The following is a 27,900-nucleotide window of genomic DNA, read 5'->3' as shown; positions in this document are numbered from 1 at the left end:
GGCACATGGAGACCATTCAGCAAGCTTTGGGCTCCTGTGGGCCCCTGGGTGGAAGGACTTTGATCTGACTCCAGCCTTTTCCCAGCTCTGAATGCGTTCCTGCTCTCAGCCCTGCCCTGCACAGCAGACAAAGGCGAGGGGAGCAGGGAAGAGGAAGGGGGGGCTGTTTACCCTCATCAGAATGGTCGAGTGGCCTGAGTCAATACAGCCTATTTTTCATTAAACCTAATCATTAGTTTTTCCTCACTGCCAATTAAATTTTTCCTGTCAGTACTCAGAAGGGCATCATTTGAATCTATGGGATTTTTTTTTTTTTTAAATAGGGAGCTTCCTGGACATGGTGGGGTTATTTGAGGAGTGGAAATGAAAGTTGAATTTCTTTCTGGATGGAAGAAGATTTTTGAGTTTTAATTATCACGCAGCTTGGATTCCTGACGGTTGAGGACTGTATTGGAAAGGCTGGTTTCCATTGTGTGGAGTGGATAATTATGCAGCCCTCTCCCAGGCTCACTGCATTTATTGTCCAGAAGAATCTTCCCAAGCAAAAAGGGGGAGCAGATTTACAACCCAAAATGCATTTTTAGAGCCTGCAAAAGTTTCAACTTGATGTTTGCAAAGGAAAACTTCTGCAACTATTTGAGATTTTATTTATCCTTTTAACAAAATAACTCCCATCAGTTAATTTGGTAATCTGCCTTTCCCCTCACAGGTTGCTTAGGAAATAGTTTTGTAAACTAAGAGAGCCCTTCTGCAGCTGGACTGCTTTGTGCTATCAGTTTCTAAGCAGAATTCCTGGCAGTGGGAATTTCTGCATAAAATCTACTGGCCCATTTGTATGTACCTAGTGTTGAAAAGAAAATTTACAGCCATCCGAAACTTGGAAGTGCTTCTTACCTAGGAGGTGATGTTAATCCATCCAGGAGAACGTGTTAAAGGATTCAAAGAAACCTAAAATGCCAAAGCAAAGCTCATTTACAACTGTTCTCTTTCACAAGCCTTTGGATTAACCTCGTGTCTTTCTCACTGGGTTTTGAGCCATGGATAGTTTGAAGTTTGCCATGAAAACGGAGGCATTTCAGCAAAGCTCTGGTTAAATCTGGGGAAGCTTTTGGAAATTCAACAATCCCACCAAATCCTCCAAGGGTGGGATCAAATCTGCATGTGTTTGGGTGGGATCTGATCTGGGGGCAAACATCCTGTGCAACTTTGATTAGTGTGATGAAATGAAAGAGAAAAATGCTCATTATGGATGCTCACTCTTTTTCTCCTTGCTGAGAAGTGGAGTCGCAATAGTGCAAACACTGGACCAGGGAGGAGATTCTGGAAGCACTTGTGCTTGTTTCAGTGGATTTGTAAGAGATAATTTAGCAGGACACCTGTGCATGCAAACATTTCAGATAGGCCTTATTTCCAGATAAGGAAATAAGGGATAGAGTGGCAGAGAACTCTGAACCCAGCTTGACTTTCATTTGCAATTCTTTTTGGTTTAACTAGCGTGAACCCAAGAGGATTTGGGCTTCTGATAGCTACCTTCCAGTCTTGAAAAACATGTGGTTGTTTTGGGGAAGTTAGCAACTTATTGTGGGGGTTTCTGCATTATTAAAATAGCTTAAAACAACCCAGTCTCCATTTCCCATCCTCACTTTTCAAATCAGTGCTTTAACTTGTGCTGCCCAAAGACTCATAGACACCGACTCTGCTGGCTCTGTAGCCCTCTCCAGCCCTTTCCTCTGACAGGGTGCCTCTGAGCCTTGACCACAGTTGGACTGTCAGTGCTTCTGAGGCTGCTTCCTAACCCACGTGGTTTCCTGGCATTCTCCAGCTTGCCTACATACACTGAGCAGCCTCTTTTTTAAGCTCTTTCAGCTAGAGACCATATGTTGTTACTATAGTCATACCAAGCCTCGTGCATGTTGGCCTTCTGTGATTTCGGACTGTGAATTTATGTGGAAAAACTGGATAACTCTTAAAGACAAAAACCCTCTTTTTTTGGTGGGGAAGTACTAACTTTTGAAACCTCTATCTGTGTTTTACACAGCCATCTGTTTCTAATATAACTTTTTTTTTTAATTGCAAACATCCCAGTAGTGTCAGAGAGCCCTACCCCAGCACTTGTTCTTCTCCCCACAGTCTTTCCAGCCCTCTTTTCTTCTTTGCCAGCCACTCTGCAATTAGATGAGACTTTCTGCAGGTGATGGAAAACCAAAAGGCATGGATGATTTCAGATTGCTGAATCTGACAAGACAACAGAGGCTGCTTAGTGATTTAATTTTTTGCCTTCAAGTAACTTGTGATGTTTGCTTTCTGGAATTATAGTGAAACATCCACAGATTTTCCTCGTGTGATATTGTACAGGGTAGACATGGAAAACAGGATTGAAGGGCTCTCAGTTTCACCTAACCAATCCCTTTGCTCCAAGTCAGACTCGACTCTACCTAAACTGCTCCTGACAGATGTTTGTTTAACCTGCTTGTGAAAGTCATCATCAATGGCAATTCCACTGCCTCCTAAGGCAACCTCTTCTACCCTTAAATATTGCTGTTATTAGAGACCTTGCTCTTTCTGGATGGAGATGTAGTACAATTTATTCACTTTTTAATTTTTCTGGCAATCATTTACATGTTTGAATCCATTACTGCGTCTATGTTTGGTCTTTTCTTCCCCAGGCTAAGCAAGCTGGATTCCTGCAAGCTCTCCTGCTAGATTGTACTTTCCACACTCTGATCCTCCTTATTTCTCTCCTGAATTTTTTCCAAATAGCCTGCATGAGTCTTGAAGCGTGATGCCTAAAACTGGACACGGATCCCTATCTGAGGTCTTAATAGCACTGGTAAAGGAGGATTATTTCCCTTGTTTACATACAGGTCTCTTGTTTCTGCATCATGATACGATCTCAGATATTGTTTTCAGCCTAACAACTGGTCATGCAGAGTTTACAAGCTGCAATAGTCTCCGAGGTCCTTTTTCACAGGACTGCTGTATGCTGAATGAGGAATCAAAGGATGCTGCCACAAAGGTTTGGGTTGCCCTTGGCAGAGGCTGTGAGCGTGGCATGCTGGCAGTGGGATGGACTGAGCCTTTGGTTGATGCTGTAGAGACAGCGAGAGCAGCTACCTCAGCAGTATCCAAACTCAGACAGGAAGGGTTGGGTTTTGGCAATGGGAGAGAGGAATTGAGTAACTGGATTGATACAAACAGAAATGAGTACAGCCTGTCCCATAGGTTTCAGGGAATTTCCTCTGGGACCATACTCTCTTGCTGACTTCTAGAGGCTGCAGTGTTCATCAGTGCCCCCAAAAGGTGGTTGTGGAGCAAAATGGGCCACTCTTGCTGAAACATCCACACTATCCCAAATGTTGAGTCCTTTGTAGCCAGTGGAAAGACACTAATCGGCTTTGGGGCTTTTTTTGACCTGGTCACGTGATGGTGCTATCAAGATTAAAGCAGCACGAGGAAGGAAAAGAGGCTTAAACAGCTGAGGGGGCCTGGCAGGTCATTTTAACCTTTTCATAATCATTAAAGCTGCAGAATCCCATTAGCAGTGAGTGACTTGCAGCTTCGCTCCTCTAACAAGCACTGGTGACACAACTTTCTGTTCACCTCTGCTTCCCCCCAGGAGAGTGCAGCCTGGCTGCTTGCTAGGACCCAAACTTTGAGCCAAGTCTGGCCATTCCTTCATGTGGTTCAAGGAGTTTGTTGTTCCAAGGAGAAACAATCCATGGGTCTATCCAAAGCAGAGGATTTATCTCTCTGTTTCTAAAATTAGACTCTCTTGGAAGGTCCTGCTCAGGCCATACTGTGGTAGATCAGCCCTTGTCCATCTGTGGCAGTAGCAGAGAGGTACAGGATAAGGAAGATTATTATGGTCTCCTAAGTCACTTCTTTGGCACTGGTCAGTGGGCTACGGCTTTACTCTGCTGGCATTGGTGACAGCAGAAGATCCTGCACTGCTACAGTGCAGCTCTGGCATGGGAAGCAAAGCTTTTTGAATGAAGCTGTGTTAACTAAGGCATGAGGCCCTCAAAGAGCCTCCAGTTTATTGGTGTTACACATCTTTTTCTCTCTTGGAAGTTTTCATGAGTGCAGCATCACTCCAGTAGTCAGTCTGATCCTCCTCTGTCTTTCCTCCAAATTCTGTATCTTCTTTTGTCTCCCTTCCTATCATCTAGTAAGCTCTGGTGTAGAAATTCTTGCCCCACGGTGTCTGGAAGACAGGATCACTCTGATCCCTCTGAAATCTGAACATTGTCATACTTTCTTTAGAATTGTCCTTTCTGCATTCAGGCAGAAATTGTTGAGTACATCTAGTGATTGCACAGCAAATGGTTTCTTAAAGAGGCCAAGGAAACCCTGATTTTTTCCTGGTGTCAGTGGGCTATGATGGGTGTTGCAGGTATTGTAGCACCTGGGATTGTTCTGGAGAGCACCTGCTTTCTTAGACAGGGCAGGCCTCCATGTGCAGGGAGCAAGAGCACTGCAGGGATGCAAATCAGCTTTTCTCTGTTATATGTACACCAGTCAAGACTGTCTGGCTTTGCATGTCTTGAAAATTAATATTTCTATCACTGTGTTTGCTTATTTCATCTAATTACACTCTATTCACTCTTGACTGAAAGCTTAGTCTGAGGCTGAACCATCAGAAACTCACACTGATTTTTCTCAGGGTGATGCCCACAGTCAGGTATTAAACACAACTTGTAAAGCAAACACCTTTTTTTCCTTGGCTGTTTACCTTCAGAATTTCTGGGGGAATAGCAGGAAAGATCTCCCCAGGCAACCTGGCTGGCCAGCAGTGACTAGTACCAGGGCTGAGGCAGTCTGTCATGCAGGCAGCACGTCTGAGAAGCCTGGTGAAGGTGCTGTCCTCTGCATGCAGGCTTACAGGAGGGCTGTGGAGAGCCCTGGAGAGCCCCAGCAGCACTGGGGTCCCTGCCCACTGCCAGCAGCAGAGAAGCAGCTCCTGGTTGTCCCCTCAAGATGGGGAAGGTGTGTTTCAGATGACAGGATTGGGAGGTGTTTTACCACGTTCCAGTTTGGCAGGTTTCATGGTTATGAGGGTTAAACATCCTCAGATGCAGATGTTCCAGTGGTGCCTGCTGTTCTATGCTGTGAGAGAGGGACACCCCCAACAGAGATTGTCATGTACACATCACCCAAGCAGGAAGGGGAAACTGGGGGCCACCGTGCTGCAGCACACAGCACACACACACTGCTCCTTCCCTATCAGCCACCTCCTAATGAAATCCTGATTTCAGGAGCTCCTGAACTGTTGACAGTCATTGTGGGCAGATATTTTGCTGCGTGCAGAGATGGTGTCATGGCTGGAAGTCACAGTAGTGAGCTGTAACAACCAGGGTCAGGAGAGACCTTACCAGGCTCTTACAGACCAGCTCGAGGCTGCTAAGCACCCTGAGAGATCTCATGAACTGAAGCTGACTCAGGAACATACAGTCTTGAGAACCTTCAGAGCTCGTAGTTAGAGGCTTGCTATGAAATGTTAATTAAATAGCTGCAGTAGCATATGTTCCATCCTGTCAGAGCTGCAGCACAGCCATGTTGCCTGTGCATAGCCAGTCTTGTTAGAGTTAAAAACGTGTGTTATTCTGGGACCATATTTCTTTATTTGTGATTGGACTGGCTGCACACTCCTCTGTTGTTTTGACTAGTGTTTGAATACCTAAGCTATGCCTGAGCACCTTGAAAATGAGGCCTGATCCTACCAGTCTCATTCAGACAGATGTTATTGTGGGTGGCTTTGGATGCTACAGATGGGCCTTTTATTTATTTAGTGTAGTCTAAGGCAGTGTCTGCTCAGTAGATGTGCTGCACCTCAGCTATGGAAATATTTAAGATTTGGCCTTAGTTCTCTTTCTGTGAGTGCATTCCTGCCACCTCTTTAACAGTGGCTGACAGGGTGCAGAGGAAACTTCTCCCTACACAACCCACAGAGAATGAGGTGGTGGGACAAGAGCTAGAGCAGGTTGGTATGGTTTGCTTGCTGAATATCCTGCAGAGGTACAAAACACTGGGAGCTTGTATTTACCATAGATGTTGTTGTTGTATATTCTCTTACCACATCTCAAGGGAGACCCCAAATTGTGACTAAGATGCTACTGGAAGGGCATAGGATTTGGGATTAGCAGAGTATGATATTTTGGACATGATGATCATGAAGATGTGAGGGTGGTCAGGGGGCTGGAACACCTCTCCTCTGAGGAGGAGCTGAGAGAGTTGGGGCTGTTCAGCCTGGAAAAGAGAAGGCTTCAAGGAGACCTTAGAGCAGCTTTTCAGTGCCCAAAGGGGGCTACAGGAGAGCTGGAGAGGGACTTTTTACAGGGGTATGTAGTGATAGGAGATGGGTTAATGGCTTTGAACTGACAGAGGTCAGGCTTAGGTTACATATAAGGAAAGAAGTTTGTGCAATGAGAGTGGTGAAATACTGTCACAGGTTGTCCCAGAGGTGGTAGCTACCCCATCCCTGGAAACATTCAAGGGCAGGTGGATGAGGCTCTGAGCAGCCTGGTCTAGTTGAAGATGTCCCTGCTTGCTGCAGGAGCTGTACTAGGTGACTCTTAAAGGTCCCTTCCACACAGGTTATTCTGAGATTCTGCACCAAGACCAACCAGTGAGCATTCCCTGAAAACCCTGGTGGTGCCATAGCAGAGGGCAGCACCTGTGAAACCAAACTAACTCAGCCTTGGCTTTGTGGTGGCCCTGCTCACATTTGAGCCATCCACTGACTTCAGCCTGTTGTGAAATCTTGCCTTGCATACCAGTCTGGATCAGGACATTGGGATTGGGGTGTTCTGGTAGGAGCAGAAAGATGGGGGCTGCCTAGGAAAAGCAAGGGTGGTGCATTTGTCCATCTCTCCCAATAGTTTCCTTTAATGACAGTATTCAAGATATGTGGGTTTCATCTGCTTTCCAACTGCTCTGAAAGAGTGCCGTTGCTTTAATAAATCAACTTCTTTACAAGATATAACCACTGGCCATTTTTCAGCCTGCTTGTGTGTGTCAAGAAGCAAGACCAGTAGAGCAATACGAATATGAAATACAGTGGGGAAGAGCAGAGATGTGATAATGAAACTGCCAACAAACAGCAAAGTGTTTTATTGAGCACAGGTGAAGGCCTTCTTATGAGATGATCTTTGATGGAAGGAGAGGAAGAGAAGCTGTCAGCATTCTCTCATGCAAAGAAGGCAGCTGGCTGCAAGGTGCAAATCTGGCAGAGCATCATTCCTTCATGTGCCTTTCCTCTGTGGTTTGGGAGAATCCCTTTAGGGATGCTGCTTTTTATGAAGATAGGAAGAGCCTTGTTTGCAGGACATGGACAAAATGTAGCTGTGCTTTGCTGTCATGAATCAAGCTTAGTTAAAGTAGCTCCAGGGGAAGAAATGCAGTGGAAGCAGTGGGTGTCCAGCCTCGCTCCTGGGTGTGTGGGCACCTCTGAGCTGCATGTGGGGACACAGCTGGGGTGGGACACTGTCTGCCCTGGCCTGCCAGCCAGCACTGCAGCTGGACACTGTGTAACCTGTGCTTTGTAGCAAAAAGGCAAATCAAAAGGACAAATCAAACCTCAGTGGGGTGCTGTGGAAGAGAACTAAAGCACCTCTGTTGGTTCAAGTCTGCTCTTGCTGTTTTGTTTGGTATTGCCCAGGCTGGGTGTAAGGACTGTCCTGCTGGGAATGAGTCCTGTCAAAGGGCTCTTGACAATTTTCTCATCTCACAGACCCCTACATTAACCTTTTCTGACATCTCTGGCGTGAGCTGCCCTAAGTAGAGGGCAGTTTTTTTCTTGTATTCATTTAGGTGCTAGCTCCTCATTATGAGAAGGTCTTAAATAAAAGTGTCCCAATCCCAACCTCGCAGCTACCACACAAATCTCTGCTCTGCATTCTTGTGGTTGGAGAAGTGGCATACAAGGAAATAAAACCATTTATTTTGCTGCTGTCAAAATAAATGTGTAATTTATCATATTTACCCCTCTGCCAGCGTCCTCTGAAATCTCAGATGAGAATCAGAAAGGCTACAAGTGTCTTTTAAAATTACACTGTTCTGTGCTCTGCAGGTTGCAAGATTGTTTTGTTTGTTAAAACAATTTCTAATTTATGTTTTTACAAAGCTTGAGGAGCCAGGTAGTTCCCTGCTCTCCGAGAGACGATTGAGTTAAAACAAGGTAGACTGATTTGTCTTGCCTCCATTTAGCTGTAATGAGTATTAAGTGGTTTATCTGTGTGGAGAAAAGTTACTCAGCTAGATTACATCCAAGCTGAATTACATCCCCTTCCAGATGGAGTATGTTTTTTAGAACAGTAAATCTTGAGGAGGGTGGATAATAACAGTAATGCTCCTTCCTGAGCTGGAGCGCTGCTCCTCTGCCTCTCCTGGAGGTAATGTGGAGAACTCTACATCCAATTAGTTTTCCCAAGGCTTTGTAAAGAAACAGGACTTCAGGTTTCTCAGCTCTGTGAACAATTTAGCTTGTAGAATTTGCATTGTGCAAGTGAGAGATGGCTGATGGGGATTACAGTTTTCACCCTTTTGCTGTCGTGGGTAGCAGCCTGGCAGGGCACGTTCTGCCTCTCCCCAGCTTCCTCTGCTGTGTGATGGCTGCCACAGGGAGGCTGCTGAGTGGGATGTGAAATGTTTTGATGGGAAATTTCCTTCCCTCTGGTGCCATCTGGCCCACTGAGGCACCCACTGCTCGTGCAGCTGGTTCTCCTGGCCCCAGGGGGTGACTAGAGGAGGATGTTGGCCCCGATGGCATCCCAGGCTGCGCTGAGTGCCAGAGAAAAAATTCATCCTTGACCACGTGTCCTTGGCCACCATGCTGGTCTGGTCACCAGCAGGACACCAGCAGGTGTGAGTGGACTCAAAGTCAGTGCCATGAGGGGTGGCTGGGTGGGTGTGCTGGGGTGCACGGCTCCAGGGCTGAGTCTGGGAGCTGCTCCAGCTGCTGAGGAGAGGGCTTGGGGGCTGCTGAAGGTGGGGCACTGCTCACTGCTGGCAGCAGGCTTTGGCACAGCAGTGAGGAGCATTTGTTTGATTTCTGATGAAAAGGGATGTGAGGGTCTGACCAGTCAGTGATCCAGCTCTGCTGCCTCTCCTGGATGGGTCAGTGAGGCTGTCCTTGTCTCCTGCCTCTGGGGGAGGCAGGAGAGGATGGAAACTCACTGATAAGAGAAATGTCAGAGGCAGAAAAATGTTGGGAATGTGTTTCTTGATATAACATGGGTGAGACCTAGGCTGGGGCTTCACTGCTTAGCCTGGCACTGTTACTGCCTGCTGTTGTGAGAGTTATGAGCTTTTCTAAAACTGAGATCAAGATGCAAATGGTTCATCTGGCACCTGCCTCAACACAGACACGTCCAGAAGATGGAGGTGATTCATCTCTGAGGGCATAGCAAGGACTGGGATGGCTCTGAGCACTCATTTGGTTTTATTCTATTTTTTTTCCTGTGTATATTTTATGTTTTCATGGGGTATTTTCTGGCTGAGGTCAGACATCAAACATGGTTTGGGGCTGAACAGTGGTGTCTGAAGAATTTTAGCAGTTCTCAGGTCAGGCTTTCAGAACCAGTGGTGTGCATTTGCTCCCAAGGATGCAGGGCTTGTCTTCCCAAGGAATATCCTATTTTTTTTTTTTTTTTTTTTTTTTTTTTTTTTTTTGTAAGGGGTATGAAACCACAGAGAGGAAATAATTCTCTATTTCCTTTTCTTTGGCAGTCATGCTCTATTCTTTTCATCAACCAGCCAGTCAGTCCTGGTAGCATTCAGGGCCTGAACATGACAGCTTCTGCATCACCATTCATCCACTTAACCTAAATTTTTGTAGCTGCTGGCACAATGAGGGTATTGGTGGAGCTGGAATGCAGGTGGGAAGGACACCTTATCTGACCAGATCTGCCAGTGGAAGCTGTTGTGTTCAGCCAGTAGTCTCTGGTTGTCTTCAGACAGAGATGGAGACTGGTTTTGGTGCTGTTTAGCCAAATGGGTATTATTGTGCTGATATTAGGGGTAAGTTAACAAGGTGTGAGGGCCTGGGGCACAGAGGAGGTCAGACCAAAGAATCCTTGGTCCTCCTGGCTTTGACAATCTCAAACCCCCTTGCACCCAGCTGGAGGACAGGTTCATTACTAATTCAGCAGGTTCTTCAAGCTGATCCTGAAATCTTGCTGCATTCAGCACCAATCTGCTGCAGCATTCTGCTCACCAGCCTTAGATGTGCATGGGCAATGCTGTGGTGCACGAGGCCTTCTCAGGGAAAGGGCTTTAGACTGATTCTATCACCTGCTTGGTTTGCTCTCTTCTCTGACCTGGAGACTCCCCCATGTCAGGGTGCTTGCTGGGCTGAGTTTGTGCTCCCTGCAGCTCAAGCTGATGTTGCTGTGAACCTTGCCACCACTTAAGCTGTTCACTGAACTTACATAGCTCCCTACAGTGTCTTCTTAACCTTTCTCATGAGGACTTGTTTGGCTTTCCTGGGTTTGAACAAAGCATAATCCAGTCAAAAAACTGAGCATTTTTCCTCTGAGAGAGTGCTTTAGATGGGCACTTGACTCAGATCCATCCTGCTGTTCCTTTGTGTGCTTTGGCACTGGTCTATGGTAGCACTTTTTTGAGCATATTCCAGTTTTTCCCTTGAGTGGCCAAAGCAGTGTCAGTGATTAGCTGTAGCTCCCCTGCTGGCCCTTCTGCTGAGGGGCCAGGAAGAGCATTCAGGCTTAGTGCTGAGAGCCTTTGGCAGCCACAGAGGCACAGAGGAGCTGTTTAGCACAGAGCCAGCCCAAACCTCACCCCTGTGCCTGGCTGAGTGTTCCTGTGCCAGAGCTGCAGCCAGAGGTGCCTGCTCTCCTTGGGGGGCTGATCCCAAAAGGTGCTGGTGCCACAGCAGCACACAGCACTGGCACTGGGGCCCTTGTGTCAGAGCCTGGTTCCTTGCTCATTCACACTCAGCAGTGGAACAGGGTGGAGCAGTGGCTTCTGCAGTCATACCATAATAAATGAGATGAGGGAAGTTATCATTTTGCACTTTTCAGAGCCCCTTGAGAAGTGTGGAAAATGTTTGGAGTTTTTAATATGCTTATGTTTCAAAACTTTTCTTCCTGCTGTAACAGCTGATGGCTTCTGCTACTCAAGTTACAAGTGGAGGAGAAATTTTGCAAAGATCCAGTTGTATGCAAGGAACTCATCGAGCTGTAATGAGAATGAAGAAAAGCTTGTCCCAGTGTCCTTTATTTTCTTCCCTGTGAAATTTTCAAATGTGTTTCTTCTAGGCATGGTTCAAAACAAAAGCCAGATGCTTTGGAGAGCAGTCAGCCACCCACAGAGCTCTCCAGTGACTTATCTTCTGTGCCAGGCCACCCTGTCTGGTGGTGCTGTCTTGCTGCAATGGCCATTGCATTCCTTCAGGTTGAATATTCTAATTTTATGTGAGGCTATTCCCTATTTTATTGTCCTGGTGTTTTTCTGGTTAGTGTCACGTGCTTCCACTAGAGAAAACAGATGTCCTGGGTAGGCACTTGTTGTGTGTGTCAGGCTGTGTGCCTGCTGCAGCTCTGTGGCCTTGCTGAATACACTTCTCCCCCTTTTACAGCACTGGGAGTTGTGGCACTGACCTCCTCTTAGAGCTGTGCCAACAGCTTGGTTTTGTGAGTTTCTCAGTTGTTTTTGAAAGAAAAAGGCACGTGTCTGGAGGGGTTGTTTATTCAAACCTAAAAGGAAACATCTTGTTCTGTTGTGGAGCATTTTGGTGCAGTCTAGATGAATGAGAATAGCTTTCAAAACTATGAAATTACTTTTATGAAAATACAAAACAGTGTTTCAACTTCACTTTCCTTCTGTATCACCCACCCCTCAAACTGGCATTGATGCAGATCCACAGAAGATATTGCTGTTGCTGAATCTCAGCTTTTTAATGAAAAAACCTTTGATGGAGTCCCTCATCACCCTACACACATGGGGTTTTTTTCATCAAGTCATTCCCAAACTTCTCTTCAGCAGAGTGGGAAAACATGTTGCTTCTGACACAAAACTTGCTTGTACCACAAGAAGCTTAAATCTGTTTTTTTTTTTTTTCCTCTTTTCCTAAAGATTCGTCTTCCAACTATATCAGGCAACTTGAAACAAAAGTGAAGCTGCTGGAGGATGACAACAAGCTTCTTTCCCAGGTAGGTTCTCTTGCCTTACAGATACTAGTGTGGCTCAGTTCTGCTGTTTCCATATGGTTGTGTCTGACTGCCCACGTTAATGCACGCTGGCTTTTGGTAATCATCCTGTGCAGGGAGAACACAATTCATATAAACCCCACACAGATAGAATTTGGTCTCCTTTTGTTAAAATAAAAAAAAAAAAAAAAAAAAAAAAAGGAAAAAAAAGTGAATCCTCTGTTAGTGTCTGTGTGTGTTTCAAAAATGCATTAATGCCTCCCTGCAGGGCTCCTTGACCCCCCTCTGCTCCTGGGGATGCCATGAGGGTCCAGCTCTGCCTGTGTCCTTGCTGTCTTCCTTGCCCATTTACATTGACTTTCATCTTGTTGAAAGAGGAGACTGTTGTCAAAGGACAGCCTTGGGAATAGTTGTGTGTGGTGCAGGCTCCCAGCTTTTATTTGAGATCTTACTTAAATCTGAACAGACTCTAAAGGGCCACTTTTTGCTTGCATCTCCCTTTCAAAGTCTACTCCACGTGCCACTGTGCTTTTGATCACTCATGCTGCTTACCTGTCTTTATAAAGCAATGTCAAGCAGTGAGAAGAAAACAGCCATTCTGGTTGGTATGTCCTCTGGATCCCCTGTGAAACACAGCAGTTGGTGTAAACAGGGGCAGCTCTGCTGCATTTAATAAGGCACTATCTATTTAAACTATTGGAAAAGTTACACTTTTTTTTACCTGTTCTTTGCATCCTTTCACTGCTTTTATGTTCCACCTTCCTGCGATTTTTAAAGATTTTTTCCTATACTTTGCTTCTTACTTCAAGCACCATGTTTCACAGTCATTTTGTTCCAGATTCTTCCCAGTTATAAGGACTGGAAATAAAAAAGCCCTGGTAATATTTTTTTAAATGCCTTTTTGCCAGTTTATGTTGTGCTGTTCTTTGCATTTCACCAAATGGGAGAAGAGACTGTTTCAGGGTCACATTTTAAAAACATTCTCATCTAAAATAAACACAACATAATAATAGAGAGCTCTATGTGTACTGAAATTTTAACAACATAATTTTGTCAAATGTTATTTTTTTCTGAAATACACATTCTGACCTGACTCTGAGCTTTTTAAAGATTACTCCTTTCTCCCAGCACACTCATTGGCATTACTAGCCATGCAAAAAACTCATAGGGCACCAAAGGGTTAAACCCCAAAGGGTGCTCAACTCACCAGCTTTGTAGTTGCTTCATGTATTAATTGATTGCTAATTTGATTTTAAGTCCCCCTGTCTTTCTCCCAAACTGTGACTGAGCTGGTGTCTGGTGGTTTAATTGGAGCTATCGATAGGCAGCTGGCATGTGCATGGATTCAGGGATGGGCTCAGTGTGCCCTTGGCCTAGCTTTGTCCTGCCACAGCCAAGCACATTACTCTGGCAGATCTGCCTCGGGAGGTCAAGAAGAAGTTGGTAATTAATGGTGAAAATTATTAGGGTCTGCATAGCTGCCTGGGCTTATTGCACTGGGAGGATGAAACCCAGTTAATTTTGGGTTGTGCAGGGCTGCTTCAGGTTCATCAGCCCTTCACCTACATGCTGCCCTGGGTATGAAGGCTATGCCTTTTCCTCCACTGTCCTCAGGTGTCATCACCTTTTGGGCTGTGCTATTACAAATATTTGAATCCAGGAGGGAGGGAAATTACCTTAAAATAGCTCTGTCTTCTGGAGAAGGCCAGTCTCATCCCCAGTGGCAGCAGGCACTGATGCCAGCCTGGCTGTGATGTGCTGTGCAGCCCCTCTGTGATGTCTCAATGGCTCTCCAAAAGACCAGGATCCAACTTCTTTTAGATCACATTCAGGAAATAACTTTTTTTATAATAAGCAGGGACTCAGCTGTCCTTAGGGCAGCAGGACTGTTGAAGGACTACCATGGGCTGGCTGAACTCCCTGGGAATACTGAGCTGCATCACCTCCAGTCTGTCATGATACACACCCAGATCTGGATTTTTTTCTCTTTTAATGGGAAAGATTAGGAAAATCTGCATAGACTCAAGCTCACATGCATATGTGCATATAGTTCCCAGCACTTTCCCAGAAAGCATAATCCCCTTACTGTGTTTTTACTTGCTTTGTCTGACTGGGAAGTGCTTAGCTGTTACCATGCGGATCTCGGGATAAGACTCCAGTCAGAAAGGATCCTGGCAAACTTTCTCCTGTTTTCAAAGTTGCCAGGTGATCCTGGCTGTTTGAACTCTGCAGTGCCAAACTGGCTTGTCAACACCAAAGTCACATTTCAGCTCGGCTTGGCTTTCTCCCTGGGAGTATTGACTTTGCAATAATATTTGCAGCCTGGTGTCAAGAAGTTCCATCACCAGTGTGCTGAGGAGTGATGAAACCTGACGTCCTAAGTAACAAACAGTGCCTGTGCATTAAGGGATTAACAAATCAGGGGTGGTTATGGAAGTCTTCCTGGCTTCCTTCCAACTACTAAACATAGAGCTGAAATAGTGCTTCATCCAGAGAAACCTGAGAAGGCCGGTGCTGCAAAGGATATTTGCAAGCTTTATGGCTGGATTTATATTCCAGTGGCCAGTGACACAATACCCTTTTGCTGGCTGCTGCATCCTGAGTGAGATTTGTTGCTTTACCTTCTTCAGCATCTCTGGAGTGAAGGTATGCTGAGAAGTGGTGCCTTTGTAGCCCCTTCTGGAATCAAGATGTTGATTGCAGGGGATCTCAAGCTTGCACTTTTTCTCCTGCTTCCCAACATATCCTTTCTGTATAAGCACTTTAGAAGAAAGCCTCAGTGGGACAGGAAGAGCTCCCCACCTCATGCCTGGCAGCTGCTCTGCTCTGTACATGTCACTCGCAGTACAGATGTGCTGGGATTTACACTTCTGTTTTTCTAGTGACTTATTTGAACAGGCTAATGGAGAGAGCTTTTCTTACTCTTGGAGATCAAGAAATACCATCTCACAAGCCACACTGCAGTGGGAGGAAAGCAAATGGAGATAAGTGTGTTACTATGATAGCCATATATGTGGAGTTTTTTTGTTGTTGTTTTGACTTTTGCTTTCTAGGGAAGGATATGATGTGCATTTCCAGTTGGAAAATAATATGCTTCTGACATTGCCAACCCATCAGTACTCATCACTCTCTCCATTTTCCTTTCTCTGAGGAGAAACAACTCCAGTTTTTACTTTTTTTTGGACACAGTTTATGCTGTGATGCTTTGTTAGCATGGCCATATCAGCTAGAAGGTCATGCTCTTGGATGGCCTCACTGTGCTGGCAAAGTCTCTGGCAGCAGTTCTGGCAACACACAACTTTTTTTGCCCTGGTTTATATTGTTTGGGGAGAGGTTGTAGCAAATGCCACTACCAGAAAAGACCACCCAGTCCTGCTCTCCAGTGCTGGTAGGAGTCTGTGGTGTAGCCACAGTGGCAAAGACTCCAGAAAGCCCAGTGGGGATGGTGTGAACCTTTCTCACAGGTGTAGCTGGTGTCTGGAAGTTTTAGTTTTGCAGTGTGAAGAAGATGAATGAAAGCTCTGAGAAATGCTGGGTGTTGGTTTCAGGGAGCTTCACGGGCATCACTTCTGTAACTCTCCAGGGAAGGCTTGCTCTGAGCTCTGCTGTGTGCTTGCATTTGGTCTGTGCAACATCACGAGGGTGAAGTCTTGTTATTCCTCTGTGTCGTTGTGGGAAATGCCCAGAGGAGCTGATGTTAACCTTTCTTTGGTGGTGTCTGGTTGACTAGGCGAGGGTACCTTCCATATTGCTAAGATACAATCCCTGAGGTGGGAGACCATACTTGCTTTCCATTCCTCTGAGCTAGAAGTGTCCAAGCACAAAATAAAACCCTTAAGCTACTTCATGATGCCCCTTGAATTAAAAGGAATTTTTGATTACACACTTTCCCCTTAAGGTTAGAGAGACATGTATGTACAACATTTAGGAGCTCCAAAGGTCAGTTCTGGGTAGTTTCATAACTAGTGCATACATTATAGAGATAATAAGGGTAACAAACTTCTGGCCATTCTTTCACATTATTTTGCATTTTCAGCTCATTCTGTACACACACAAAGATTGAGCACTTTTAGCTAAAACTGGAGTTTATAGGCTGCGTGGACTCATCACTTTTCTCTCTCCTTGTACCAAGTACTGTGCACCATGGGCTGGCTGTCAGGACTCCTTTTGGTTTGTAGTCTCTGCTGAGCTGTGTCTACCTTTTCCCTTGAGAGCAGCCAGAGACATTTTTCTATTCAGAGATGCTCAGGGTACATTTGTTTCAAAAAGCCCAGCTTTATAGAAAGCAGGTGCATTGGGCTGGTGAGGTTCTAAATAACTGGACATTTGACAATAAAGTCCTGGTGCCTCTTTCAGAGAAAATTTCAAGTCCCCTGGTGCAGAGCAGAAACAAAAAATTCTTCTCTAGGGAGTGACAGCCCTTGAGATTTATGAGTATTTAATCAGTAGCAGCACTTCACAGCAGTTCAGCCTGCTAGCTGCCTGGCATTTGGAGTTTCCTTGGAAGATCTTTAGAGCTTCCCTAGAAGTTCTTGAAAACTGTTCTTAGTCTTACTTTTAAGAAACTGGATGCTTTTCCTGAATTGAAAGGCTGCAGCTGTAGAGTTAATAAAATGATAGTAGGCAATGCCTGTGACACTGCTTTGAAACAGAGCTGAGGTGTTTGAGCAAGGAGCTTCCATGGTCACAGCATCTGCAGGCTGCCACAGTTCTTGGGCAAGTGGGATCTTGGCACAACCACGCACTCAGCAGGCAGTTTCCAGCACATCTTTCTGAAAACAAGGAGGAAAAGCTGGACCCCAGGGCCAAAAGGAGCCTGACAATCGTTAGCACTGCAAAGAACAAAGATGTAAATGCCATTTAGTGGAGAGCCTGATCTCTTCCCAGGGAGGAGAAAAAGAAATTGCCCACGATGTGCTGGCTGGCTTCAGCAGAGTCAGAGTGCAATTTCCCCTGTTGTTTTATTATCAGCCACTTCTGTGCCAAGTCTGCCATTAGCAGTTCCTGCTTGCAGGGTTGCCTCTGGCTCTCTGGGGTGCTATAAGGTCTTAGCATTTGGGCCTCTCTGTGAATTGGCTCTGGAGGTTTGTCTGAGGCCATGGCTTGTGCCAGGAGCACTGCACACACTCACCACGACAGGAACAAAACTACAAACCTGCCTGATTTCCCCAAAGTCTGCCTATTGTTTGTGTGTGAGGAGGATAAGTATAATTGCTTTAATTTAAGGTCTCACAAGGGAAATAGGATTTTTTTTTTTTGGTAATACAGAGCAACTCAGACATGAAAGTTTTCCAGGCAGTTGGTCTCCATTTAAATTCAGAATACTGAAGGGGATTTGCCCTCAGTTACTCTATTATCATTTTTAGACAGTGTTTCAATGTTGAGCTGCATATTAATTTTAAGTAATGAAAAAGGAGATTCATATTTGGGGTCACATCCAAATATTCCTTTCAAGTAAACGGTGAGAATTCCTACAGGACTCCATGCATTTTGGAGTACAGCTCTTGAAGAAAAAGAGTTTCATGAGACCTCCTCTCTTGAGACCAAAACGTTGATATAGTTTTGAGAGTGCACTGCATTGCTTACATGTGTAAATGCAAACTATGGTAACAGAATCCTTCAAATGTTGCTTCCTTAGTTGTGGAAGCAGAATCTTAAAAAAAATCCAACATAGCATGCAAAGCTAATCAATGTCCAAGTGTGTTCCATTTCACTTCTTCTATGAATTACAATGACAAGACTGATCTGACAGCTTGCTATCCAATAAGTTGACTTGACATGTAAGTAACAATATGTACTTATTGAATAAAATGTTTTTCCTCCCCAAATAAGAAATGTAGACTTTTATAGGAGCAGTTCAAAATACCTTCAAGCCCTCTCAGACAGTGGAGTTCCTTCTGTTTACTTTGGACACCAGAGATTTGAGCTAATCTACCTACCAAAATAAATATTCTCTAAATAAATATTTAGAAGTGCATTTTCCAAAGTGCATGATCAGTGACAGAAATGAACTTTTGCAACTTGTAATGAAATCTGGGTGGTGTACTGTGTGTTCTGGGGGTTGTCACCTGTGGTATCCAGGGATTTTATGAAAATGTAAATAGAGTTCCCTTAAAATCTAGGAAATATAATTCAAAAGATCTGGATCCAGAAGTCGACTAACAGATAGACAGAGACATGCTGGGTTAATTCAGACTTACAAATTTGTGACCATCATATAATTTCTTAAAACTTAAAATTTTGGAAGGGCTGGAGCTGAATTTCAGTGTTTGAGTGTGTGTGAGAGAGATGCACACATGCAAAGCTCTGTCATGCCCCATTTGTTTCTGTTGTGGGTAAGCAAGAACATTGGGTTTAATGAGGCTCAGTTTAACCTCCAGCTGTGAAATACAGGATTAGTCATATCCTGTGCTTAACCAGCTTTGTAATAATTTCACTAAATTCCACTTTTTATCTCTGTATGAGGACGGGGCCAGGGAAAAAGCTCTTAATTGCAGTTAGATCAGGCTATGAAGAAGCAGCTTTTTGTGTCTTTGATACATGTGGAGAGGTTCAAAGTACACAGTCTCAGTGATCCGTCCATCTGAGAAGTACTGAAAAATGTCTTGAGGGGAAACTATGCAATAACTGCAGAGGCTTAAAAACAGATTTTTACAATGAGTAAAATGCCAAATTCAAGCTCAGATCAAGAAAGATTCAGAGTCTGACATCTGAAAACTACTTGGGCAACAATGGGAAGGATGTTAATCATTCATTGCTTCAAAAAAGCCTCTTTATTCAAAACTGCAAGTTTATGACAAGACTTTGTTTTGTTTTTTCATGAAGCCAAAAATGCAAATCTAAATCTTTATAAGAGACTTTTAAAGGATATTGAGATTATCTCATAAAAAAATTGAGATTGGCAATAATTGATTCTCCCTGGCTGCTTGAGTCCTGGATCAGCAGAGAGCTTGGAACATCTGAGTTACTCCAGAGGAGAGGGATTGGGTGCTCAGCATGAGCTAAATCCTGCAAGGGACCTTTGCTGCTTTATCAGTAGATGTTTCAGGTCTTTATTTATCTCATTCCCAGCTCTGTTGTTCTATGGGATGTGGGGAGTGCCTCGAGGGCAGCCCAGCAGCATTGCTGTCGCTGTGATTTTGGGAGGAGGGGCAGTGGTTCCCTGTAGCCTCCTTGCCTGGAGAAAATGAAAGGTGACTCCAGGGGATGGTCCAGAGCTGTGCTTGGTGCTACATCCATATGAACATCTACTTCCCTGGAGGAGCTGGGGCAGCATTCTGTAGTTTCTCTGCTGGCACCCCAGTGAAGATGCTGATTTTGGTTCTAATGAGCCGTGATGGGCTCTCTCAGTCTGTGACTCTGACACTGGAGCCCTGCAAGCCACAGACCAGACTCAGGCTGCCCCAAATGCCAATGGCTATAGCTCCATTTGGCTTTGTTAACTATTGAGTTGCATTTCTGTTTGGGTTATAGGCTGTGATACTTGGATCTCTCAGCTCTGCCAGCTCATATATCCTCTTGAGCAAAGCCTGCCAGTTGTGTGATTATAATTATATACTGCAATTTGGTTTGAACTGATTATCTGAGTCTCCTGTGAGTTATGGGCTTGATCTCTCTCTGCAGATCTAAAACAGGAGGACAAAAATACAGACATTCTTGAATATTAGCAGTGTACTTAAGTTCCCTACCTCAGTTGCTACAGAGAATGGAGAGGTTTGAAACCTGCACCACTTTTATATCCTGTAGCCCACTGAGATGCTAATAAAAGTCTTTTTCCAAGAGTGATTTTACATGGTAGAATCTGCTAAGCCTCTTACTGACTGTCTCCTGCCTTTCCCAAAGTTGTTAGCTCCCCCAACAATAGAGAATTCCAGCTGTCACCAATGCAACCAGGTGAAATCTGGTTGCCCCTCCAGCTTGTGTGAACACAGATCATGATGTGAGGGGGAAGTCAGAGCCTAGGCAGAAGTGGGGATCCTCATCCCTGTGCTACATTTGTGAATGGCCGAGATCCAGCCATGGCACAAAGCCCAAATGCATTTCCAATTCTACATGAACTACTAAAAATGGATTTACTGATGGAGCTGGCTGAGGCTGTGCTTGTGACCTCCTGGCTGAATACTGAAGAGGGAATCAGGAGAGTAGGTGTTTTGACAGACCCTTATCCTCTAAAGCCTTTGTCACCAGTTCAAGTGATCCCCAGATGTGTTGCATGTACAACAGGGATATGAACCAGTGTAAAGGAATTTAATCTCTCCTGTTACAGAAAGCTCATATTATTGCATGACATGGAAGATGTTTAATAGTTTTAATCTCATCCCTTATTTTTTTTTTCGTTATTTGCAGAGTTCTTTCAGAATCAAGTACGTTGATTTTTTTATTGCACTCTCATGTGTGTGATTTCCAACTTGCCTGATAAATGCTGCTGAAGCTAATGGGACTCTTCACATATACTTAAAGTCAGATATGTGCTTCGCTGAGCTTATTTTTGCCTGAATATGTCTTGTAGTGATAACTGCAATTACTGAACCTTAATTCAATTATTTGCTAGCTTCACACAGTGAAATTGCCCATCCCTCAGATTCCTGGTGCATGAGACACTAAAACATGGACTAATGAGATAAGGGGGAAATGTTTGTGCGAGGTTGTGTGGTAGGGGATGTTCTCTGGGGCTCAAGGCTGCCTGACAGGGCCACTCGCTCCTGGTGCTGAGGTCACGAGAAGCAGGGCCCATTGCCCTGATGCCCCTGAGAGAGCTGTGCAAGGCAGGTGCTTTGCACCACCTCCTGTGTGTTGTTTGAGATGTGTTTCTGCTTTGCTTTAGCACAGCAGAATATCACTGCTCTGAGGCTGCCTTGGGCCAGCTCCTTGTTACAGGGCTGTGTGCTCTGATAGTGACTTTGAGCTCTGCAGGTGTGCTGAAGGGTGGTACCTGTGAAGAAGAGTAAGGTGGTCAAGCTTTGCCAACTGTTTGGGGGGTTCACCATGCTCAGAGTCTGGGTAGTAAGGTATTAGTGTTTGTGCAGATGGGTTCTGCAAGGCTTCATTCACGAATACAGGGAAAGGGGTTGAAGTTCAGATAATGATATTATCTTACCAAGTAACTCAATATTGACACCTGCATATTAGACCTTTGGTCACCTCTGGTAAAGATACAGTTTTTTTTCAAGAGAATAAAATAACTTTATTTCTGTTAGGTTTCCACATGTATAATGTTCTTCTGTTCCTTCTAGCTGGCTGACTGCAACAGCTTCCCATGAAATTTCAGGAAGGCAGAGAGAGCTAATGCATCCATGAGCAGCATTTTGGAACTGGGGGGCTGCCTTTTAGTACTGCTGCTGATTGTTTAGGGCTCTGATTGCTTATTCTTTCACTTGCTAATGTTGGTGTTTTCCATTTTTTAATCATCTGAATGTATTAAATATTCCGCTAATTTATTTTTATTTCTGCCCTGTACTTGTGCAAGAGACACTGGTTAGTAATATCTGCGTTTTGGCCAAGTTCAAATCAATGCCATTTGCCTATGTGAAGTGTGCACTTTCAGCTAAATTGCTACAGGAAATAACAGAAAAAGGTTTTGAGCTAAATCTTCCATTTAATTACTCAGTTGCAAACAATGGGTTGTTGAGTGTCAAAATTGAAATCGAGGCAGTTTCAATTACTGGAACAATTATGGTTTAGAGTGTTGTTGCTGGTAGGTTAAGAATTTATATTACAGTGACAGACGAGTAATCCAGGTAATGGGCAGTGCAAGAGTCCATACAGATGAAAGCAGCCTGGCACAGTGGGCTGAAATAAAACCTCCTGCATTTTTTTCCTCTTCACAAATGTATATAATCAAAAGCCAAGGTCTCAACAGAGTTTTCCATCTAACATCCAAGATTTATGGGTGAAACTAAAATCTGAAGTAAGAGCGATTTTTTTTTTAATATAGGCTTTTTTATTTTCCCATATAGAGAATTACCCAAATCATAAGCCAAGATCCTTATGGGCTTACATGGTCAGGATGTGATGCCCTTGCCCTATTGCTGATGGCCAAGTTCACTCTGATGTTTAAATGATGGCTGAAGGAAATCCTGTGCTTTGTAAAAGGGGAGTTAGCCACTGAAAAATGGAAATTGCTTGTCTGTCTCAGGGCTGGGTGGTGGTGTGGCATAATAATTTGTCCAAAGAAAATCTTCTGAGCTGGTGTCGATAAGGCCACGTTCTCTTGTCAATATTGAGTTCCTTGCAGTATTCCTTTCCATCTATTTGCATTTCATGCTGTTATATAATTTCTTCTAAAGTTGTGCTGAAAGCAGATATAGCATTAATACATTTGAGTGGTGCGGTGTGTAATCCTCTGTCTCTTGAGCTTAGTGCAAGTGGGTCTGCATTGTAGGAAAATGAAGCTGATTATTATAAACCCTTGGAAATGACATTCCTTTGGGAAGTCTGCTATCAGTGACTCATGTATGCTTGATTTTCTGTGTCCTGGACACATTTTGCCATCCCTTTGTATTCCCTAGAGGTAAACAAAAAGGGGCTCCCGACCTTCAGTTTGGTGCTTTGTTGTGTGTTTTTAAAGATGACTTGTGAACCAGGAGAGGAAGTTTTCACAGTGCAGGGGGTTAGAAATGAGTTACAAAGGGGTGGAGAGAGCTGTGGTCCTCGGGTGACTGCAGGCCTGTCCCTCCTTGCTCCTGCCTGCAGCTGGAGGATGCTCATCTCTAGCAGCTCTCAATCACTTCTGCCAAGGCTCCAGGGGTGCCTCGGTATGCTCAGGGACAGGATGCCCTTGTTTAGACACCCAAATTGCTCCCAAATGACCCCACAGCCCATGGGGAGAGGGGAAACTGTGACCCTTTGTGAAGGCTTTAATATTTCCACAGGGCACAGGGTCAAACTGATCATTTATGATTAAATGCTTTTTAAAATCTGTTTTCAGCCTTCATCTGTTAGAACTTATGTGAAAGGAGAAAAAAGTGTTTTCAATTAAAGGCTACTTATGTAACAACCCTGTTTTGAATGCTAATTCATGAATTACTGGGAGCTGACAGTGCTGCTTTTTAATTTTCCATGGTCACTTCAGAACATAATTCTAATTGAAATCATTTTTTGCTAATCTTTTATAAATACTGAGAACTTTCTGTCAAGTAAATTTCTATATTTCTGTATTTAATTTATGTTAAGAACAGTCCATTTTGTTGCATCAAAGTATTTCAGAATTAAATATTTGTCCTCTTTTTTCTCCCTTAGAGTGGAAGTAACACTGAAGGGTAGCAGAAAAGATAATTTGTCTGACTTGTCTCTAAGTTTTCAACACTTTATCTTCTCAGTTGGTCCAACCTGGCCACAGCACTGATCTGACTTTACTGCACAGAAACAAAAAGGAAAATAAATGTTTCTTTGTAGTACTTTGACCTTAAAATACCACTAACACCATCCATCTTCTTGTGTTATTTGTGTTATTTTTCAATTGAATCACTCAGCACAGCAGGTCAAAAAGTCAGAGGCCACCATTTCTCCTCTTTGCTAGCAGGATAGAAAGCTTTGATAGGAACAAGTGTTTGCTGTTTTTTCATTGTTTTGTTTTGCCTTTTTTTTTTTTTTTTTAATGTAATTTTAGTCTTTGGTAAGCACCAAGACTTTAATTTCTATCTCAAGCATTTAAAATTATACATTATTTGTTATGGAAAATATCCCTTTCCACCCATCAAATTGCTTGTTTTCTACACAGAAAAAAAGTTGGTTTTGCAGTCTATTTTTACTAAAAAACTTGGTTTGTTGGCCCTTCTCTTTTCTCATTGGTAGGAGTAGACCAAACTCCCTTCCCTGCTGGGAGGGACATGCCTGTGTCCATTTGTTTCATAACAGGCTTTGGTCCAGTGGGATCTTCTGGGGTCACTCTGAAGTCCTGCCCAATTGAAAAATGTATCAATAACTGTTTTGTCATTTTTTGTGAGTGCTGAGGAGTGATGGTGTCAGAATGATGGCAGTGGGTGTCAGTGCTGGCAGTGTGGGGCTCAGGTTTGTGCTGCCAGGTGAAGGTGCTGGCTCTGCAGGCTTGTGCCTGTGCTCATCAGCTGGGAGGGGGAGCCAAGGCTGTGCAGGGAAGTGCTGAGCTGCACTGGGAAAGTCAGGACATGCTTGCTTTTCCTTTTTTTTTTTCTTTGAACTATGGATGAAACTAGGGTTTGAAAAATATTCACAGTAGGAGAGCAAGAGCTGCTCTTGAAGTAGTCAATGGGCAGTTGTTGGTGTTTGCTGGGGACTGGTGTGTGTCTCCTGAGCTCTCACTTGGTCTCCTTTGCTGTGTCCCTCCTTCTGTCTCTGCTCCTCAGCTCAGGAAACATTTCCAATAAAACTTCAGTTGAGACTGCATGCTCCCACAGAGTTTTAGTTCAGATGAACATGATTTTGGTGATAAATTTCTTGAAACTCCAGAAATGTGAAGTGATTTTACCTGAAGGATAATTTATTATAGATATGTTGCCCTTTAGTTGAGATAATCTCCAGCAAAGATGATGAACAGAGATGATCAGGGATTCTACTTTTAAAATGTCTTTCTGACTAGAAAAGCAATTTGGGATCCACTTACACCTCAGTAATGAAAATTGGGTAAGGTAATAAGAGATTTCATTTTGTGAGTGATTTGACAATGCAAATACCAGGATTTTTAATTTAGGTTTAAGTGGAGTAATGGCTACTCATTCTGATGCATCATTAGTCATATTGCTTTTTAATGAGGGATTCACTTTCTTTCCCTGGTTAGCTCTAACACTGATAGCAAAGCCCAAGGAATGTGCAAATGTTTAGGGAGGTCTGTTGAATATGTGTCACTGCACCATTTTAATTTTAAAAAGGGAGAAAAAGCAGTTTTCTTTCTATGGTGAAACACCACACATTTCCCTTTAGTACAGGGAAGATAAATAGTGCAGAGCTGTGATTGGTAGCCTGTTGTAAAAAACCACAAGCAATAAAGTAAGATACATTCCCAAATAACTTCTAGAAAATAAGAAGGAAAATTGCATTGAGTGGAGGGCTCATGAAAGAGGCTGGCTTTATGACAGACAGCTGGAGGGATAAAAGTTTACTCTGCCCATCTCTGACAGGGATGTCTAATAAATAATGGCAGGTGAAGACTCTTTTTGCACTAGCAAACCCACTCTCTGCTCCAAACACCTTGTTCCTCTTCTGGAGAGATCTCTGCTCAGCATTTTTATTTCTTAGATGTCTTTTCTTTTTCTTGTCCTATTTTTTTTTTCTCTTTTTCCTTTCTGTTCTTTAATTAAGAGCTTGTTTTGATGTTCATTGAACTCAGTGGGAATCTTTCCATCAAATTGAATGCATTAGGTCAGATTCATAATCAGCAGCCACTGAAACAACCTAACAATAGTTTTGTCACACGCTAGTGCGGTCTCAAATGGGATTTGCTTTAAAAAAGGCAATAGAACTAATCCATTATAAACACTTGTTAGAGCAGAGTTTTGACTGTATCTGTGTATTTACCAACACAATTTCAACCAATTTAAGCCAAATTGAAATTAATGCAGACTTTTTCTCCAGGCAGGAGCATAGGACAGTTAATTAAATCAATTTTAACTAGTGTGTTTTTAGCAACAGCAGGGTGATACTGGATGTTGTCTGGACTTGGTTTGGTTGTCTTCCTTCCTGAGCTGGGCAAAGCATTTTCACTTTCTGTGAGGACAAGCTGCAATGTGATGAAACACGTGGGGAATCCAATGTAGACCAACCCATTCAGATCTGGGGGCAAGACAGCAAGTTTCTGGGGTGCAAATGTCCAGCAAATCTCTCTTTCTCAGGCGTGTTTTTACATTTCTGGTGTCCCATGATCGTGTGGCATCCTGCAGGTCTCAGTGTGGTTTGCAAAAATCTGAGTAACCCATGGCCTGTAAACTGCTGAGGCCACACACTCTTCTGGAGCAGAGACTTTGAGGGGATTTGCACCCCTTGGGGTCTCCAGCACAAAGATACAGCCTCACATTTTGGCTCTGCTGTTTTATTCTGCTTTTCCCTTGGCCACGCATGTGCCCCTTCATCACAGATGTCAGGGGAGAGTGCCTGAGCTCCTGAGCTGACAGCCCACAGCAGTGGGCAGCAGTGCCAGGACCTCTCCAGGAGATTGCTGTGTCCTCATGCAGGGCACACACAGGAGTGGAGAAGGGGCTGCACACTGCAGGGATGTGGGAGCGCAACCAGCCAAGGTGAAATCCTTTCAGGATTACCACCAAGAGACATCACATGCCTGGGACACTGCCAGTAAACTAAGAGTCTTCTTATCATCTTCAATTGTGACCTGCTAACCTTTCTTTGAAATGATATACCTCCCAGGAATAGTGGAAACTCAGTTTTGCAGCAGTCACTTTTCAGCTTCAGAAGGAGTTATCTCCTTCAGATCTCTCTCTCTCTCTGCCTCTCTGTTGTGAAATGTGAAAGAAATACAGGCCACATCTTCTCTCTTCATAAATTCAGGGGAATCCCAGATATCTGATATGCTGAACTCATTCTGTACCACTTGACTCCATGTGAGGCACAGCAGTTCCCAGCAGATTGGGTCAGACAGGACTAGCATCCATTTCTCATTATGGCTTTCTTGAGAACTGCCCTTCTCTTCACAGCTTATAAAAGGAAAGTTGATAGGGTGAGGGCTCCAGAATGGTTGTGAAAGTACTGGGTCACTGTAGAAGTTTTAACCTAAGAAAACAGCATTTTGAAATAAAGCCAAAGCTGAATATCAACGAAAACAGGTCATGTAGCTACAAGAAAATATATATGACACTGATAGAAAATAATGTATCCACTCAGAGTGCATTAATTCTTCTCTTTGAGCAGGAAATGGAAATGAACTCCTGATGTTTCCAGAAATCTGTGCATGACAAGAGTCTCCAAAGTCCCTGTTATGTTCAGGCCTTTGGGTTACTGTGGGGTTTTTACATACAATTGATATGATCTATGAGATTTCTTGTTAAATTTTATTGCTCCAATGATTTTTCTTTGGTTCTTTTGAAGTAGAAAACATAATTTCTGTAGCAAATGGCAGCTTAAAGTCTTAATAGAGCATAAAGATCTGAAAGGTCATGATTTTTAAACTTTATAATAGAAGACAGTGCACTGCTTGATTCTCCTAAAAATATGAAAATTAATGAGATGTTTATTGTTGACAAAGATAGAATCTTCTCCCAGACCTTTAATTTTGGCTGCTTGTGTATTGGCATTTTCTGGGTGCACTTTTATAAATGGGAAACACTTCTCCTTCTTCACATTTCAAGATCACAGAGAGAGTTAAAAACACAAGGCAGAAACTTTGTCTCAGGAAGATTATTCAGTTCTCCTAACAGCCAGTGCTCCTTTCCCTGTGAGTGCAGACTATTGGTTGCATTTATCTGGTTTTTAGGGTCATATTGACTACCTTCATTTATTTGACTATGTTTAAGACCTGTGTGTGCAAGCAAATTTGAAACCAAATAAGAAACTCTTCCTGTCAACAAATATTTTGCAAGCTGAGGTGAATGACAGTAGTTTACAAAGCCTTAATCTAGAAAATGTCTCCTGGTGTGAGTTTTTGGTGGGTTTTTGGTTGGTTGGTTTCTTTGCTTGTTTGTGGATTTTTTTGCTGATTTTGATTTAATCTGAAGTCTTAAAAATATCTTTTTATAACAAATGTTTTTTATCAAGCGTGTAGAAACTTGGGTGAAACAAAAATGCCTTCCTGCTGTATCACTTGATGTAG

General features: G+C 43.6%; 1 protein-coding gene across 2 annotated transcripts in view; it reads left to right on the top strand.

Annotated features, from left to right (window-relative positions):
- Positions 1-27,900, top strand: part of CCDC85C (coiled-coil domain containing 85C) — a 110,680-nt gene that overhangs the window by 55,940 nt on the left and 26,840 nt on the right. For both annotated transcript variants that reach the window (XM_059850301.1, XM_059850300.1), the window contains exon 2: positions 12,094-12,170. In XM_059850301.1, the coding sequence (XP_059706284.1) occupies positions 12,094-12,170 (77 nt within the window). The remainder of the gene's footprint in view (positions 1-12,093; positions 12,171-27,900) is intronic.

Source organism: Haemorhous mexicanus, chromosome 6 (genome assembly GCF_027477595.1).
Source record: "Haemorhous mexicanus isolate bHaeMex1 chromosome 6, bHaeMex1.pri, whole genome shotgun sequence".
In the NCBI taxonomy this organism is placed as follows: Eukaryota; Metazoa; Chordata; class Aves; order Passeriformes; family Fringillidae; genus Haemorhous; species Haemorhous mexicanus.
Note: the sequence above shows the minus strand (reverse complement) of the source record. Positions and strands in the feature narration are given on the sequence as shown.